The following is a 17,423-nucleotide window of genomic DNA, read 5'->3' on the forward strand; positions in this document are numbered from 1 at the left end:
CGAGCCTTATTTTAGTCTTGTTTTCTTAAATATGTTCAGTTTTGATCAGAAATATTGATTACGACAGACTTAGTTTTTAGTTCGATCACTTTTACCACACTGTAGACACTGCACGCCCTACTCGAGGAAGGTTATATTGAGGAAAGTGGCAACAGCGACGACACAAACCTACTGCAAAAGAAAGTCGCATTTGTTGGAATCTCCAACTGGGCTCTCGACCCTGCCAAAATGAACCGAGGCATCTTCCTCTCCAGAGGAGTTCCAGACAATGAGGATCTCAAGAAAAGTGCAAGGTAAAATAATGATATATGAGCATTTTTTAGCTGAAAATACAAACTGTGAATAGTTTTTAGCAATGGTAAGGCATATATAATCATCCCTTTCAACATGTTTGATAAATTAAATGTAAAACTTTTAGCCCTGGCCTTTCCCACGCTGCTCAACCGTTCTGTATGAAGATATAAAAAGCATTAAAGACCAACCGGTTCCTTGATAAAACATGCTATAGAAATAGATACATTTATTTCATGATTATGTTTATTTATTTCCTGATTATAATTATGTCTATCGCCATGACCTTCACTACTGTTGCTCCAGGGGCATATGTCAGCATGATGAAAGAGTCATGACGCAGCTACAAACCATGCTGGGCAGCTTGGCTGGTGCATACACAGATCTGTATCGCCCACAGTTGAAGGATAGGGAGTACTTTGGTCTTCGTGACTTCTACAGGTAACACATACGTCATTCAATGTATGTAGATTACATTCACCTAAATGTAGACTACATTCGATGAATGTAGACAACATATACCTACATTCAATGAAAGAAGACTACATATACCTACATTTGATGAATGTAGACCACATTCGTTGAATGTAGATCACATGTATTACCTTATTTTTTTTATAAATAATGTAAACGATGGTTTCATCTAAGGGCCACCACGGTCTGTCCCGTTCGATAGTGATACCCAGCTTTTTTTCTTCAATATGACGTATAGAAAAGAAGAAACTATCACTCTACCAAAAATCAACCATATTGATCTGCCCATGGGGGCTAGTGTTCTCGTCGTGGTCCCTGTCAGGCACGTTTTGAGTAAAAGAATATTTCAGTCACTTAAGTTCTAAATTGTTCAAACAATTAAAAATGAACATTTTGAACATCATATATATCTATATATCTATATATATACATACATATGTATGTATATATTTGTTGGAAAAACTGGGAAAATAATGGTACAATTATCTCTTTGAATAGAACAATTTTCAAACATGTGTGTTTTTGTCACTGTTTAAGTTCCAACAATTTGCGTCATTTTTCCCTCCATACAAACTACTAGTATTATTGAGCTGTATTATTACCCCCATGACTCAAGATGCAAAGCTGGGTCTTTTTGGTAGGTATATAGTGGATGATCATATGGATGATACAAATACCCCTTCACAAACAAAGGACGAACAAGAAAAAGGTCACATGAAAAGGTCTCTATGTCATATCTACTAGTAAATACTATTGAATGACTACTTACTTACTATTGAATGACTACTGTATGAATGAAATACCATCGTTGCAACTCAGTACCGTTTTTTCTTAAAGTCTTATCAAAATGGTGAGCAACTTCTCTCGAACGTCTGGTCACCCTCCTTCACGCGCCGAACTGGAGCATGCCATCAAGAGAAACTTCAGTGGCAGAGACGACGTTGATCCTCTCCAAAAGTTCCGCAAAGTTCTGGAAACTTGCGCTGATCAAACATTGAGGCCAACCGACCCAGACTGCAGTCCACTTGGCCTCATTAAAGCCAGTCTAGAGGGTGTCCATGGTGACAGGTAAAGGAAAAGAGTTGTTTTGAAATGACCATGAGTGGCTTGTATATAAGTTTGTAATTTTCCAGAATGTATGCAATCAAAGAACCAATCAAATGCAATGGCTGCCGTTTATCTTTGCATTGAGATTGCAATAAAGTCTTTTGAGAAACTGTTTGATTGTTGTTATTCTTATCATGTTTGTGATGTATATATGCATACCTTTTTGTTCTGCAGTGAAGGGCGATATTTGCTGATTCTGACCAAAAACTATGCTGCGTTGGCCCTCTTACAACAAGAACTGCTCGATCCTAATAGTACAGTCATCCTCTTCGGCAGCAGTTTTCCCCAGGACCAGGAATATACCCAGGTAATAGCCAACGTCATAAATATTGTTAAGCATTTTATTAAATCCTTTTCGTCGTCGAGTCCCAATTCATTGAATATCCTTGTTCACATCAACCTGCAACGGATTTAAAAGCAGCTATGACGTAGGTTTGAACAGTAAGCTGTTCGTAGCTTCTTTCTTTTTTTCTTTTTTTCTTTCATCTTTATATTTTACATCGCTTACTGCTTACAGATTTGCCGTGACATCAATCGCATCAAAGTCTGCATGGAAACAGGGCGAACTGTTGTCTTACTCAACCTGGAGAATCTGTACGAAAGTCTCTACGACGCGCTGAATCAGGTATGCATAGACTAGTTTATATATCTTTCGCAAAAATATTTCAACACGTTACATGGCATGTGTTGTCCGTAGAATTTTGGCTTTAGGTGTGAAGTTCATATGCAACTTCCACTGTTTCTTTTCATAAAGATCATTGAAACATATCACATGTCAGTACCCAAAGTCTCATGTGAAGTCTAGTCATGATTGAAGTTATGATTGAATGATTCACGTTCTCCTGTGGTTAATTAAATGTTGTATGTATAAGTGCTTCGGTTAAGCATGTTAAGAATGTACACTAAAATGTAAATATTGATTTCATATGGCCATTCCTGTCACATGTCTGTTACAGTACTACGTGGAAATGGGCGGACAGAAATATGTTGACTTGGGCCTTGGTACCCACAGGGTGAAGTGCCGCGTGCATAAGGATTTCAGGTTAGTACCTACATGTACAATGTATTGTTGGCGATCTATCATTCAAACAATGCACACTTATAAGGATGAAGTGTATAGATGACAAATGTTAACTTGGCGGACACTACTTATATAAATCAGACCGTTCTACTTCCCCATGTCTTTAACAGTTTTTTTTTGTTATCTTAGGTTGCTTGTCGTAGCCGAGAAGGACATCGTCTATGAAAAGTTCCCGATACCGCTCATAAATAGACTGGAAAAACACGTCCTCTCGGTGTCAACGATACTGACGCCTGCACAGTGTGGTATTGCAAAGAGGGTGGGTGAGTGGGCCAAGGCGTTTGTCAATGAGGCTGGTGCCAGAAACAGGAACAGGTATGTTTGTGTAGAGTGTACCTTAGACCACATTGGTAAAATTGCTAGCTATGGTCATCAGATTATCCATGAACACATTTTTACAAAGTGTTTTATTTAACTGTTGTTTAGATGTAACAAAAAGCCTGATGAAGCCTTCATTGGGTACCATGAGGACCTTCCTGCAACCGTCGTTCATCGCGTGTGTCAAGATGTCGACACTAATGGTGACATGTGGGAGGAAACAGTAAGTTACACTGTTGAAATGTGCAAAAACTTGACAACAGAGTGTAGTTATCAGTCTTTAGTTGGTTTGCAGCTTAAAATTAACCAAATCTATCATTTCCTATTGCTTCTTAGCAAAAGGTATCACCAATTCATCTTGTTAATATGTTTCAAATATTTGTTTTTTTTTTGCCATAGGTTTGTTATGCAACAACACTAAGAAAATAAAACAGTAAAAGAAATTATCATAAAATGGTTTGTAAATTATAATAATAAATTACTGAAACGTTGGCGACAAAAAATAAAACTCCATTATGCATAGTATAGACGTCTGTTGGACAAAGCTATCAATGACAAGCCGATCTGACTGCTGGACGTAAATTAATCGACTAGCGCATTTTATTTATAAAATGAGGTATTTATATGTTAACCAGGCTGACGACAGGAAGGCAGCTAACAATGCCGGAAAATGTATCTTAGCATGTTACTACCAAGCACTAGTAATGGAAAAGCATAGCCACTGTGCCTTGATAAAGACCTGCTACTAACGTTTGTTAGTATTTTTCCCCTTTAAATAACAAATAAGCGCATACATGCCTGATGGCTTCATAATAATATACATATATATACTTCATAGTCTTCATAGATTATACTTCATAGTCTTTTTGCATAGAAACATTTTCTGTATACATTGTAAAAATGAAGACAAGTTAAAAAACTTTGATCATAGTTATTTATCTGTACAAATATAAAGGTGTTCGAAAGGGCGAAAGAGACCCTTCTCCAATGCGCAACTCCGGACGCCGTGGTCTGCCTTGGAAGCTCACATCTCACCTCCGAAGCTGACACTTTGGCACACAAGTACTTCCATGATCAGCACCACTCCAGTCTTGCGGACTTTCTACTCCATAACATCCAGAAAGAAGGAAGGACTGGACTTTTAGCACAGGTATCTTGTTAAAAATTCAAGTCGTCATGGTACAATCGTCTCAGTCAAGATTAGTTAGAATGTGTATCCAAACGTTATCAGTAATGATCAATGTTTGCATCACCTTACGATATAATGGAACTAGTCCTAGCAGTAACTTAAATCGATATACAAATACATCGCCAATACAGGTAACAACGCATGGCCGTCTGCTATCAAGACACGACCTCCCAAACCTGAGAGAGACGCTTAGTCTGAAAGCTGTTGTGCAGCTTCTTTCGTTACAACAATTCGACACAGAGCAACAATTCAGCAGACGTATTGGGTGAGTTGTGTACAGTTTGCATATTGAAAGTGGTCGTAAGGATTTTGCCCAGATTCACTATTGCTATGTTAAAGCCTAAGAAATGTTATGTCACGTAGAATTATATATAATTGTAAATTTATATTTCCAGTGACATGTACACAATTCAATTAATCTAACACAAGGAACTACGTCCTTGCAATTTCAAGAGTCTAAAATGTAGCTTTTTATTGCTCAGCCTTTTCCTGGAAGAAAGTCTTGCCGAGGGAGGTCTCATGGTCGTGCAATGTGACTCTGGTGACATAAACACCAACCTGATCGCCTGTGCCTCCTACACCGTCAATACTGAACGGGCACAAACAGGCAACCTACGGTCCAGCGTGGTCTTTGTAATTCAGCTACCCAGAAACACAAGAAAAGGATTCTCCGGTCTTGGTGGTGGGCAGTGGCAGTGCTATCACATCGATGATGTTCATCCCCCAGACAACAGCTCCCCAGATGTGGCCACCATGCTTGGGAGGTCAGTCAGTAGCCTCATCAGACAACGTGTCACAACCTTACTAGACCTGAATGATGACGCGTTGACTGACCTCTGTATGGCCGTCAACTCCATCCAGATCCAAAACGTCAACAGTCCTCGTCAGGACATCAAGTCGGAAAGATTGGCCTCCCCAAAGGACCAGCAGAGAGAACCGGTACCACAAGACACAATAGAGCCGGATAATTCGGAGCTTGAGGACCGCATTGACGTAGCAACTCTCTTCCGCTCTTCTGTACAATCTGCAGCGGCGCGTTTGACCGATCCCTCCGAAGTCAAACAGAGAACCATCGACAGAATCGAACTTCTACTAAAGCTTCTGGCGAACAAGGGAAAACAAACTGAAGGTATGCATCTTCCCTAAATTTCACAACCTAGATGATTATGTCATTAAGTGCTTGCAAGGCGCCGTTCTTACTAAATCCAATTATTTCTTTCCATGATAGCCCGGCTCACGTTTGCTGAAGTGCTGAGAGGCAGAGTAGCACAGCTGCTGATGGAACAGGAAGAGTCACAGGTACACATGGGATCAAATTGGCTTTCACAAGAGGCAGCGGCATCCAAAGCTATTCGTCAGGCTGGAACTTTAAGGTATGCAGCAACGAAGGTTACTGACGAACATTCCATGTGATGTACGCGTTAGTCCTTTTACTTATAAAGCTGCTGTTGAAAAGCAAGCAGAGCAAATGATTTGTCATAAATATGCTTTTAACTTATGTGGAATCCTTCTTAAAACTATTTTCTTTGTTACTACTAAGCTACTCGGTATCTTTGTTTCAGACGATCGGCATGGGTCTATTTGAAATCTGTTGTGTCTCCCATGCTGGCGGAGGTGATTGCGTTCTTCGACAGAAACTTCAACCTGGATCTGCTTAAGACAAAGGAAGAATGGTTGCGTCAGCTTTGGCTTCATCTTGCAGCCAACGACAAGGCAATCAATCTCCATTACGAAGACTGCCTTTCTCCGAAGAAACGTACAGTTCGTGAGACGGTGCCTGTCCAAACATCCGGATACGATGGTCAGCTATTCCAGTGCCATCTTCCGTTTTCCTGGCTAATAAGGGAGTTGGTGGACAAGTTGTGGCAAGATGCCACAGTTATGACAGGTATGTTATAAACCGCTTTTATGAAATTTTAATAGTCCAAAGAAGACATTGTGCACTTTACTCCTGAAGGTGTGTCTAGACAAAGGAGGTCTCTTAGTAAAGTGATGAAATAGTAGCCGATATATAGTAAATGGCAGTTGGCAACAACTTTGTATTAATGGTGAACACCTTGATATTCCATGCAGCACGAACGTCTGAGTCATTTCAAGAGGTGCTTAGGAATGCATTTGACGAGACTGAGATTGGTAGACAGCTTAGCAAGGCGACAAAGTCGTGTACAGATCCCGCCGAGATCATGGTGAGATACATCCATGACTATGTGCTGATGACCCAGAAGATCACTACTGGCTCAGAAGTGGAGATCAAGGTACTTTTATCCTCTAGTTTTTCGTTAGTAACGATCTTGAGATTGCTTTTCAAGTTGAATTTGTCTTTCTTTTTTGATCCAACATCACAGCGGTTCCCAGATCGCAATAGTTTTACAAAATATATGCTATTACATTTAGCATTCAAAACTCGATCAATTGTGTATTTGCGAATTTGACAAGGCATGGACACGTAGTATGTTGGAAATATTTCATCGTCTCAAAACTCACAACACACTTCTGTTTATGTAATTAGCTCTTCTGCAGAGCAGTGGAACATGCCGTGTCAATTGTGAGAGAGAGTCAAGAAATTCCACTCGCACCCCACGTCACCGATGTGCATATAGCTGTTGACGAAGGAATCCGGAGCTGTTTGTCACGTTTCTCCCAGCTAGTGGAATCTTGGCCAGATCAGCTACCTACTCTGGAGACCGCTTTGTGTAATCGTCCAAACATGGTAAGTCACAGAGGAGCATGGAAAAAACTATTTACCTAAGCGGTGCTGATCGATCGTAATTTCATGTGTACAGTCACAAATATCTATGTGTGAGGTTTCGCACACTAGGTGGATGAGCATGTATACTGAGTCAACACTTTCTTCCTTAGAAACTCGATGTTGCAGCGTTGCGTTTGGCACTCGAAAAACTATCCGAGGCTCTCTGGCAGCTAACAACCACCATGGATAAACAACGCTGGGGGTCTAAATTGCAGTCAGTTGGTTTGCTGGCAGAGGAACTTTTCGCGGCCTACAAAGTGAACTCGACTGGACAGCACCCAGAGGGACAGCTAAACCATTCCCTTCAGGGGTGTAGGTGAGTATAACACAGATTCACATATTTCATTCTAAGGATTATAAAGTGGTTATAGGTAACTTGCCATGCTCTATTTCATCGTTAACTACTCAAGGCTTGGTTCGTTCTGATTCGAGTGTTCGAATCAGAACCAAATGGTCCCGGCCGGATAGAATTAGAATCCTGATAAAGGCATCGATCTTGTGCCCTTGCAAAATGCACTTGGAATTACCAGCACCAAGGTGCAAACGTTTCAGGCTACGGTAAAAGCGGTGGAAGTGATAAAATGGGCTTCGCCAACCAATACCGTGCCCGCCATACAGTTCACTGCCCTTACAGCTTCATAAAAGGCCCTGGTACTACCTTTACCTTCTGTCTGTCCCTTGTGCCTTGAGTGCAGTACCACATTCTCCTCGTCTGCCTTAAAACAAATTGAAAATTACCAAATATTGACTTTATTCATCAGATACTTGCTGGCACGTCTGCGGGTTGTAAAGCTGTACCTTGACCATCTGTGCGAAGAGGACCAACCACTACCTATGCAACAGGTTGAACGGCTTTGGAAGGTAAGTGCAGCCACACATGCACAAGGGATATGAATAACAATTGGTCTCAAATTTGTTAATTACTTAAACGCTCCGAGGTGTGCAAGGTTACTATTGGTATATGGTATGGTTACAATCTGTGAAAAGTGCAAAGGAGAGCACTAAAGATCACATCACTGGGCGATGGAGCTGGATTTACTATTCAACAAGCCGACAAAACACTCCCATTCTCCTATGGCCTAAGACGTTCCGCAGTTCATCTTACAAGGCCCCGTCTAAACTTCAGTCAGTTAAACTACCATCAATTTCAACCACATGTAAATGTGGCTATCATTGTGAAACAGCTGAACATTATCTCCTACACTATACACTTTATACCAGCCAAAGAAGTTTTCTGTTATCATCTGTCTCCAATATAATAGACCTACAGCAACTCAACGACCGTATATTATGTTCTTTTGAATTTTCACAATAATGTTGGTAGCGCCAAATCACTGTGGTCACCTGTTACTAGGTATTGGTGGCTCGTGTCCATAAATAAACAACCAGTAAAAAACAGCCACACAACTGTCATACACATAAGAAATAAAGCTTCACAAAACGCTACAAATATTGGTTTTCAAATGTTTGTTGAGTAGAAGACCGGCCATAGAAAAACAACATAAGCATCAACGCCATTGTTTTCTCCAGGGAGTGTGGCCCCGCAGGTAGCAGACGAGCGAACGACCAAAAGATTTGTTAATCTAACAAATGATTCGTACCGTCTATAACAATGGAACTTCACAGAGTGATGTCGAATATGTTTCCCAATATGTACACAGAGTTTTTTGTGATTTTGGCGTTGTCGTTTATCGTAATGATTTTGTTAGTCGGGCCGCCGCATTCAGTGCATTTCGCCCATTTCCCATGAAAACACAACCTGGATTGTGAAAGATTTAGCCCATCTCGCGGGAGACCAGAAGCACACACAATGACAATTCTACTGTCAAAAGAAAGCTGACATATCATAAAATTAGAATTTTTATTTATGTTTGTCTAAATTGGTCAGCAGCTTCCGAAGAGAGCAAATTCCAAAAGCGGGGCAAGTTAGGGCGCACTGTCTAACGCAGCTCAAAAGCGGAATTTATATTCACGATAACGTCCTCGGTGTTTGTCAGTTGTAACGCGGAAGGTGAATGGTTCATGAACAGTATGGATGCCTTCCTTATTCAAGTATGGTCTCTAGATGAATGTGTTAAAAATTCATTGATCAAAACTTGACCACTCTTTGGCAACTAGTGATGGAGCGCCGTGAGTTCGAGCGCGTAAAAAAGCGGGCATCTTAGGGCGGCCCCCGTTATGTATTAGATCGCGGTTAAAAGCCGCCCGTCCGAGCGCGGTTAAAAGCCGCCCGACCGAGCGCGGTTAAAAGCCGCCCGACCGAGCGCGGTTAAAAGCCGCCTGTCTGAGCGCGGCTAAAAGCCGCCTGTCTGAGCGCGGTTAAAAGCCGCCTGTCTGAGCGCGGTTAAAAGCCGCCTATCTGAGCGCGGTTAAAAGCCGCCTGTCTGAGCGGTGAAGTATGGGTGAAGTATTGAGAAGGCGTGCATGAACTGATTTTGTTCTCAAAAAGCTCTCACCAACACCCGGCGGAGCGAAGTCGTAGATGGCTATACTCTGTCTTGGATTACATTGGTATGTGGTGCATTAAGATTAAAAGAGCGTTGCAATGTACATTTTTCTACCTGTTGTATACACCTCTCTAGGTCTTGGGAGACGAACCAAACTTCAAGAGCAGACCAACTATGAAGACACTGGAACTATTTCTTGTTGCACAGAGCAAGCAAGCAGCTTTCAAACATTTTGCGTAAGTATTGACCACATCTTCTTAATATGTAAATACAAAACAGGTAATACTATGGGAAAACATGCAATTGAAAGATTTCCTTTTTTGATTATATCTTAGATAAGAGAGAATCCATATTTACTGACCCTATTTTTCGAACATTTTTTGATTGGCTTTATAGTATGTAAATGTTTCAGGCTATTTTCAAAGACTTCTTTTTGCGGTTTTATAGTTTTAACTATAGGCTAAGCTTTAATAACTATCTAGATCACATGCAGTGACGAATTTACTCTACATTCTGCTGCAAAAGCTTTTGTGATGCAAGGTATTGTGGGTGTATAAAAGTGTAAATGTCGCCTTTTATGTTTTGGCTAAAGTGCCGGTACAACGGAATGTTGCATTTGTCTGGAAGAGTTGAGCCAACCAGTCATACTACCGTGCAAACATGTGTGTGACCAGGGCTGCCTAAAAAACTGGTTAAGACCTGGGAGAAGGACGTGCCCAAAATGCAGACATCCTGTGCCGGATGACTTTCACCTTCCAGTTTCCTTGCAATCCAAGTACGTTTAATGCCTTAAACCATTATGATTAGGAATTTACTAACTAATTTTCCTCATAATATGCATAATTATTTTAGCGTTAAGAGTCATTGCACGAGAAAACCAGGCAACTTTTTATGTGAGATATGTATGGAGAACTATATGAACAGCCATATGATTAAAACCCTCCAGCTATTTTTCGAGCGTCGTCTAATTGGGCCATCTATACCACGCACCATGACTGGGGTCTTTATGGGGAATTTTCGGGCTTTTAAATATGATAAATCAGGTCGTCTTGAGCAGGTTTCACTGTACTTACAAGATGATTGTTTTGATATTGTTTTGAAGGGAAGCACTTCGGAAACACCAGGCTTTCAGGCGCCGAAGCAATGCCTTTTTCATGGATGTCGTGTCGATGTTCTGCTTTGCCGATGATGTACCGCCAGACCAGGAGGTTATTGACATGCTTCTAGGATTCATCGTGAGAGAGGTGGATGGCACCCGGGCCAGAACGAAGGGCTTCTCCCCGTTTCAAGACGAGTGTGTGGATCGAACACCCATCATTCGGTCTTTCCTGCTACAGCTGCTGCTCCGCTTCAAGTACGACAAATCTTTGTTTTTGATTTCAATAGCTTGTCATTGAATCCAATTGAAAGACGTAGAATTCTCTAACAGATCTAATTAGCTAGTTTTACTTATTTTTAATAATTCAACCAGCCATTCTGTTTTGGTCTAGGTTTTTGAAAGTGTGTGAACATTTGGAGAAATATTTTGAAGAGGCTCGAGGTTTTGCTGGAAACATGGACGATGCTGTTGAAGTCTGCGTCATCTTTGTGCAGTGCATGGAGGTACTTTCTCTGTATATATAAAAAATGCTACAGTAACAGTGAAAGTTTCCTCTTCGCAAGCTCCGAAGAGAACAAAGTTTTCCGACTATTTCACAGACAAGTACACAAACCGTTTGGGTAGTGAGCTTACGATTTTGGATAGGTCAAATGATAGAATCAAAATTAAAGGCTCATTTTGCCCATTGTACGTTTACACTTGTAAAGAAATGCGTTATTTGGGGATTTTAGCTGGTTGAAACACATTTCAAGCTTTGAATCGAATAATATTTTTGCTACTTGTCGAATATAGTCATATTAACACAATCAAATCTATGTTTTGTCACAGAACGCTTTGACCAGTCAAGTAGACCGTGTGCCGCAACGACAAGTTCATCTTATAGAGCTGGCTGGTAGTGAACTAGAAAGAGCAGCAAAGCATTGCAAGGGGTTTCCAAACATACCTCTTATGCTCCAGTTGAATATGATAGCTTCTGTCCGATCCGGCCTTTCGATTGCATGTGACGTAATGTACAGTCAGGTCAATTCCCCCGCTGGCCGTGTCGTCAACGAACACAGCCAACGATCTCTTAGAAGATTGTTCGTAAATGTTCAAACACTCTTCAGAGATTTTGAAGCAGTGACAAGGTGGCCAAAGCTGTTCATTCCGAGGCATCTGTACAAGCGATATGGCATCGACACACTGCTGTCCATAAGCCAGTCCCCAGAATCACAGTGGCTTCTGCCAGAGGAAATGCGTGGTAATCAGGTAAGGTATATATACAAGTTATTGTCTCATTTAAACACTCTTATTTATGCCATATTCAACGATGCTTATCTACGATATTTATATTAGTGAACTTAGGTCATGTGTATATAATTATGAATTCATGTTGAGTAACATTGGTTCGTTGCTAAGTAAATAAATTTAAACGCTTTTGCTATCATCAACGTCACTTGCATTCAGGGTGACGTTGCTCCGGATCGCTTTGTTGTCTATGGAAAAGCATATCGTCGAATAAGAGAGGCAACAGCAAGAGCCATCCTAACCCATGACATCAGTCAGTTCAACAATGTTCTTCAGGTATGTCGATTTCCTTAAACCCTATTTAGACTGGTGTGTTTGGGAGGGGGCAACTTTGAAGTTGTATAACTGCCAAACGACGTGTGCTAGGCTATAGGACTACCAAACCTGCTGAATTTCCCTAACATTTTGTTCGAAACAATTATGGAATAATGATGCCATGGCATATTTTACCAAGTTTACTAATTTCGGTTTTAACGATGGGGTTTTAACTATGACACCCTTAGTCAAAGGTCTGCTTAATTACGTTCAAGTAATAACGAAAATTCACTTAGACAAGTTTAGCAAATAAAATCCCAATTTTTCTTAATACGTTATATTACGTCATAACAAAGCCAAGATTACAGAAAAGATCGTAAACCAAGCCTTTTTCAAATTACGAAAGGGAGCCCCCGCCTCAGGAATCCCAAGAAAGCCCGTGTCTGCATAGCGTTAAATGTAGTTTACTCAAAAAAGTATGACATATATATAATAATCGTTTGTAGTGGATATATGCCTGCGCCTTTAATACACCCACGATCACCTCCGGATTGTGGAAATATATACAAATTTGATCATGTAACCGCCAAGCCTTGGATTGAAACCTGTATGTCTGTTATTCCAGGGATCTGACATTCCACAACAAGACAGGGAATTGCTGACGCTTCTCGCCATTTTCACAGAAATGACAATGGCAAGAGCCTCAACAGAACAGAATGCAAACGTTATTTGCCAGGTATATGAATCTTTGAATATTCCATCCCACACTTCTTGTACGCCATTGTATCATGATAGTTTTGAATAAGGAATGATCGAAATAGTTATCTCATGATTTATACTACAATTTCCCATACAGATCCAACAGATGTTGGTCCAGTTTTCACGATCTACAGACGCCATCAGAAACAAGGTACCTTTCCATGCGGCTTGTGACTGGGTTAGGGGATAAAAATAGATTATATTGTGAAACTAATGCACTGCTTTTGTCTTCATACGTCACAAGTTTGTCAAAAAAGCTACAGGCTCTTCAACTACACATACACAGAGAGAGACAGACAGACACACAGACACACACACATAAAGACAATTTGCATCTAACTATGAAATATACATGTATAGATACCATTTAAACGAATTGATAACATCAATTTCATAGTTACTAACGTTTCTTTGTAGGAACTGGCTGACCGGTTAATTCTGAACAACAACGAGGGGCACTGTGCACAGCTTTCATTCCGACCAAATCAACCCCCTCGGCAGCGAAGTTTATCTGCACTGATTGTCCACATGAGCACTGTGCTGGCTACAACTCCAACGAATCCTCTGTTGGAGCCCCTGAAAGCTCTTGCTGCTGCTCCACATACGATGCTGGTATGGCACTGTTCGTTCTTATGTAGACTTTTAGCAGTCCTTAACAAAAGCTGCCTTTATCAGCTCTGGTGATGTTTAATTTCAATCAAGGACGCGATGAGGTGCTAATCATCAGGATACAAGACTGTGTAGGTCTGCATACCTTACCATAAAGTGATAGATACCACCATCTTTCACTAAGTCATTAAACAGTTTCCAACGAAAACATTATATCTCTCGAACCGCTTGTGATCTTTGTCCCCCATAAAAAGCCATAAACAGTGATGTAAATATCAATAAACCTGAACATATGAGAGAGCTTAGGGTCGAATTAGATTTTGGGCTTTTCAGTAATCCCAATCAAACATGTGTACAACTGCGCCTTTATCTTTTTATATTCCTTGTTGTGAATAGGCACACTACCTGCCAACGATGCCAAATGACCCTCTGCCTGAATTGATGAAGGCTCTAGCGGACCAACAAGTCGGGTGGTATCGTAAGTATATGATTTTATAATAAAGTACTCAAGTTCGTGCGCAAATATACTGTCTTCCAAATTCTTGCCACTCAACAAACAAATAAATCAAACAATCCCCAGCTCATTGTTTACTCTTTCAATTTGAATTTCTCGCTGAAAATTCTGCATCAATCATGCAAATGACTCAAATAAGAAGTAGTAGTGTCCTGCCCATCTTACATTATTTATGACATGTATGTCGCATTCTTATAATGGAAAGTACCTTGGTTATGGGATTTCATGGTTAGATTTGCATTAATGATTATGACAACCCATTTGGAATTAAACACCGATCACTTATTCGATTGAAGAAATGTTCAGAATGTCTTGGACATTGTTGAAGCCAACGCCCTCCCCCCAGCTTAAGTCAAAATAGTTGGATATTAGATTTTTGTTACATATCCGTACAAAGACAAAAACACGGGATTAACCTGCTTAATTGCTGAGATAACAGCATGTAGTTACAATCGAGTTTAAACGATAGAAAGATTGTTAACATTAGTGCTTTTGTTTTTTCTAGAGTGCCCAAACGGACATCATTACGTCATCGGGGACGTAAGTACATGCATAATAACAATAACATTACTTAACGATTTTGCTTTGCTTTTTGCTTTGATTGCTAACATACACGTTTCTTGTATATGTATGCTTTTTTCTATTTTCTTATCTTGCATATTCAATTTAGTGCACAAAACCTGCTACCGTGGGGAAATGTCATTGCGGGGCGGATATCGGAGGCATTGGCTACAAGCTCATGACTGGAAATCTTCCTGGAAGACAGTACGTACAAATCATTCATACTTCATATGCCTTTATGACTTATAGTCCTTCAATAGGCATTGCCGAAAGTGGAAACTAACCATCAACCTAATTATAGTAACTAACATAAAAATCCTGGCATTGAACAAAAATGATACATATCAAAACTTAGCTTTTAGTTACTGTCCGAAGTAGAATATGACTTAGGAACATGTTTGAATATTCTAAATAGAAACTCTTAGAGCCATATGTAAAGTTCGTATTAGCTAAAGTTACGATCTCTTACATGTAGTACCTAGAAGGCATAACTATACACCTCTACAACAGAAATCATCTTTAGATTTTGTAGTAACCTATGTATTGAAGATAAATTGCATTCCTTAATAGGCTACATATTGTATGAAAACGAGCGTCAGTGTGGAAATCAATCTAGCTCGATAATACCAAAACAGGATACTTGATGTCATGCACAGAGGCTTATGTAATTGACAAAGTGTGTAACTATGTCACTATGTCTTTACGAAGAAGCTACTAGAACTAAAATGCGGTACATCTGTATAGTGTTTTCATGTTAAATACAATGTTGTCATCATTTTTTCTCTTATATTTATTGCAGGCATTATCACTTATTTATTTATAACCCTTGGAAATTAATAAATACTACTACTAACTCCGATAGTGTTCGCGTGAGTGAATGTTCCCAGATTTATATGTTTCCTCTCGTTGTCGCGACACTAATATCCTAGTGTACAAGTAATTGGAAGATCTTGTTGATACATTGTGCCACTTTCACTAAATATTAATCGACATACACTGATATCATTTCCAACAGGGATGATGCTACATCTACTGGGCACATCATCGGCGATGCTCAAGATCGACCAGTCACCCCTATCCCAGAGAGGCAGCTATCTAAGTTCGCAACAGTCATCACCCGCTTCGTCCTACATGCATCTATGCTAAGCGGTGCAAATACGACCTTACAGGTAATGTGAATCTCTCTACGATTGTTTTTAAAACACCCCAGTAAATAATATGACTCTACCGGTATAGATCAACGTAAAGTATGGCTACTAGCGCGCATGATGTTTACATCAGTAGTCACTTGGATGTGAAAGTTTACCATGTACAATTTACTATTTAAGTCATGTTTGAAACCCAGAATCAACAGATGAGAAATTGAAGTGTAAATAAACATAAAGAAGTTAGACCTAGTCCAGAATTTGAAGTACACTGGATTGTCATTTCTTGTGAGATAAGTTTGAAATACTTTGGTACTTTGGTGCAATTCTTGACATGGCTTACTTTAAAGTTGAAAATCTAAAAAAAACTGAAAGTTGCGGATAGTATCATCTTGGCTATCAAATATTATCTGATTGAAATATTACGTAACAGTTATCTGGAACATTCTGTATAGTTTGATGGTGTTCATATACAGACCAGTATAACATTTAAAACCCTGTGACAGAGATTATGCTGATCTGTCTCTGGCCATTGTTCCTTGCTGGCAGGCAGTCTAAAAATATGTTTATGAAGTGTATGTGAAGACGATGTTTTACAGGTATAAACATTATTCCTATCTTGAAATACAATTTACAATAAAATACAAGTAACCGGTAGCTATCAAAAACTTCATGTGCATTACAAATACCTTTTTTCAACTATACAGCCGTTTACCAACTTTGTTCGACCGGTGCCGCTGGACATCAACGACTTCCTCTGGCGCCACCTCAACCGTGACCTTGATGACCTTGCAAGAGTTCTTGGCCGCAGCATTGATGATGCAACGTTGTTGGTGCACATTCTGCTGGCTATCGTGTCCCACAGTAACAATAAAGGTAAATGTTCCGAGCTTTGAAGGTTGAGGGTAAGCAACGCAAAAGCATATCGCGGCTACCAAAAGTAAGACACCTGCAGAACGTAAAAGATCCAGGAGTCGAAACCGCGTGCATACGTTGTGAATATCGGTGTGCATTGTAATAAAGGTAGATTAAACATACAATGTATAAAAGGTCCTAAAACAGCTTTTAAGGTTTTGGTCGCTTAACACATACCTTTAAATCAAACAGCTGTATTTTCCAATCAATGATCTTGAGCTTGTACCAAAGCAACAACTTGCGTTATATTATTGTTTTACTTTGTCTGATTTACCTCTTATTTTATTACCAGTGGCAGACTGGAATGTTGCATGGACAACGGCACAGGGGCGAGAGAATTGGGAGAATGCCTTCAACAATGTATACATTGAGCCACTTCTTCAGGTAATTGAAATAACGTTAGATATACCGTTATCTATTTGATACATATATTTGGTACATAAATAACACGACAAGGGTTATAATGAGTACAACTGAGGCATAATAGTATGCATCTGTAAGTAAATAATTAAAAGGCAACAACAGAACAGAAGCCTTTTAAAACATTTAGGACCGCACGTGCTACTATGTAAACGGCCCATTATATAATTTGCTTTACTTTATGTATGCTTTACGTGCTTTGC

At 40.0% G+C, this 17,423-nt stretch overlaps 1 protein-coding gene across 1 annotated transcript in view; it reads left to right on the forward strand.

The window, feature by feature from the left end:
* The window catches only part of LOC118415582 (E3 ubiquitin-protein ligase rnf213-alpha-like), a 36,246-nt gene that overhangs the window by 14,165 nt on the left and 4,658 nt on the right, over window positions 1–17,423 (forward strand). Inside the window, 32 exon segments of the mRNA XM_035820276.1 lie at window positions 106–293; window positions 598–732; window positions 1,603–1,833; window positions 2,047–2,179; window positions 2,390–2,497; window positions 2,829–2,914; window positions 3,083–3,268; window positions 3,380–3,494; window positions 4,227–4,421; window positions 4,592–4,725; window positions 4,943–5,589; window positions 5,689–5,833; window positions 6,023–6,348; window positions 6,534–6,715; window positions 6,970–7,170; window positions 7,320–7,525; window positions 7,971–8,070; window positions 9,792–9,892; window positions 10,249–10,431; window positions 10,759–11,010; window positions 11,147–11,258; window positions 11,584–12,003; window positions 12,202–12,318; window positions 12,923–13,033; window positions 13,154–13,207; window positions 13,474–13,668; window positions 14,062–14,143; window positions 14,685–14,719; window positions 14,850–14,944; window positions 15,756–15,909; window positions 16,593–16,761; window positions 17,093–17,184. Coding sequence (XP_035676169.1) covers window positions 106–293; window positions 598–732; window positions 1,603–1,833; window positions 2,047–2,179; window positions 2,390–2,497; window positions 2,829–2,914; window positions 3,083–3,268; window positions 3,380–3,494; window positions 4,227–4,421; window positions 4,592–4,725; window positions 4,943–5,589; window positions 5,689–5,833; window positions 6,023–6,348; window positions 6,534–6,715; window positions 6,970–7,170; window positions 7,320–7,525; window positions 7,971–8,070; window positions 9,792–9,892; window positions 10,249–10,431; window positions 10,759–11,010; window positions 11,147–11,258; window positions 11,584–12,003; window positions 12,202–12,318; window positions 12,923–13,033; window positions 13,154–13,207; window positions 13,474–13,668; window positions 14,062–14,143; window positions 14,685–14,719; window positions 14,850–14,944; window positions 15,756–15,909; window positions 16,593–16,761; window positions 17,093–17,184 — 5,490 coding nt within the window.

The sequence above is a fragment of the Branchiostoma floridae genome, chromosome 5 (assembly GCF_000003815.2).
Source record: "Branchiostoma floridae strain S238N-H82 chromosome 5, Bfl_VNyyK, whole genome shotgun sequence".
Taxonomy (NCBI): Eukaryota; Metazoa; Chordata; class Leptocardii; order Amphioxiformes; family Branchiostomatidae; genus Branchiostoma; species Branchiostoma floridae.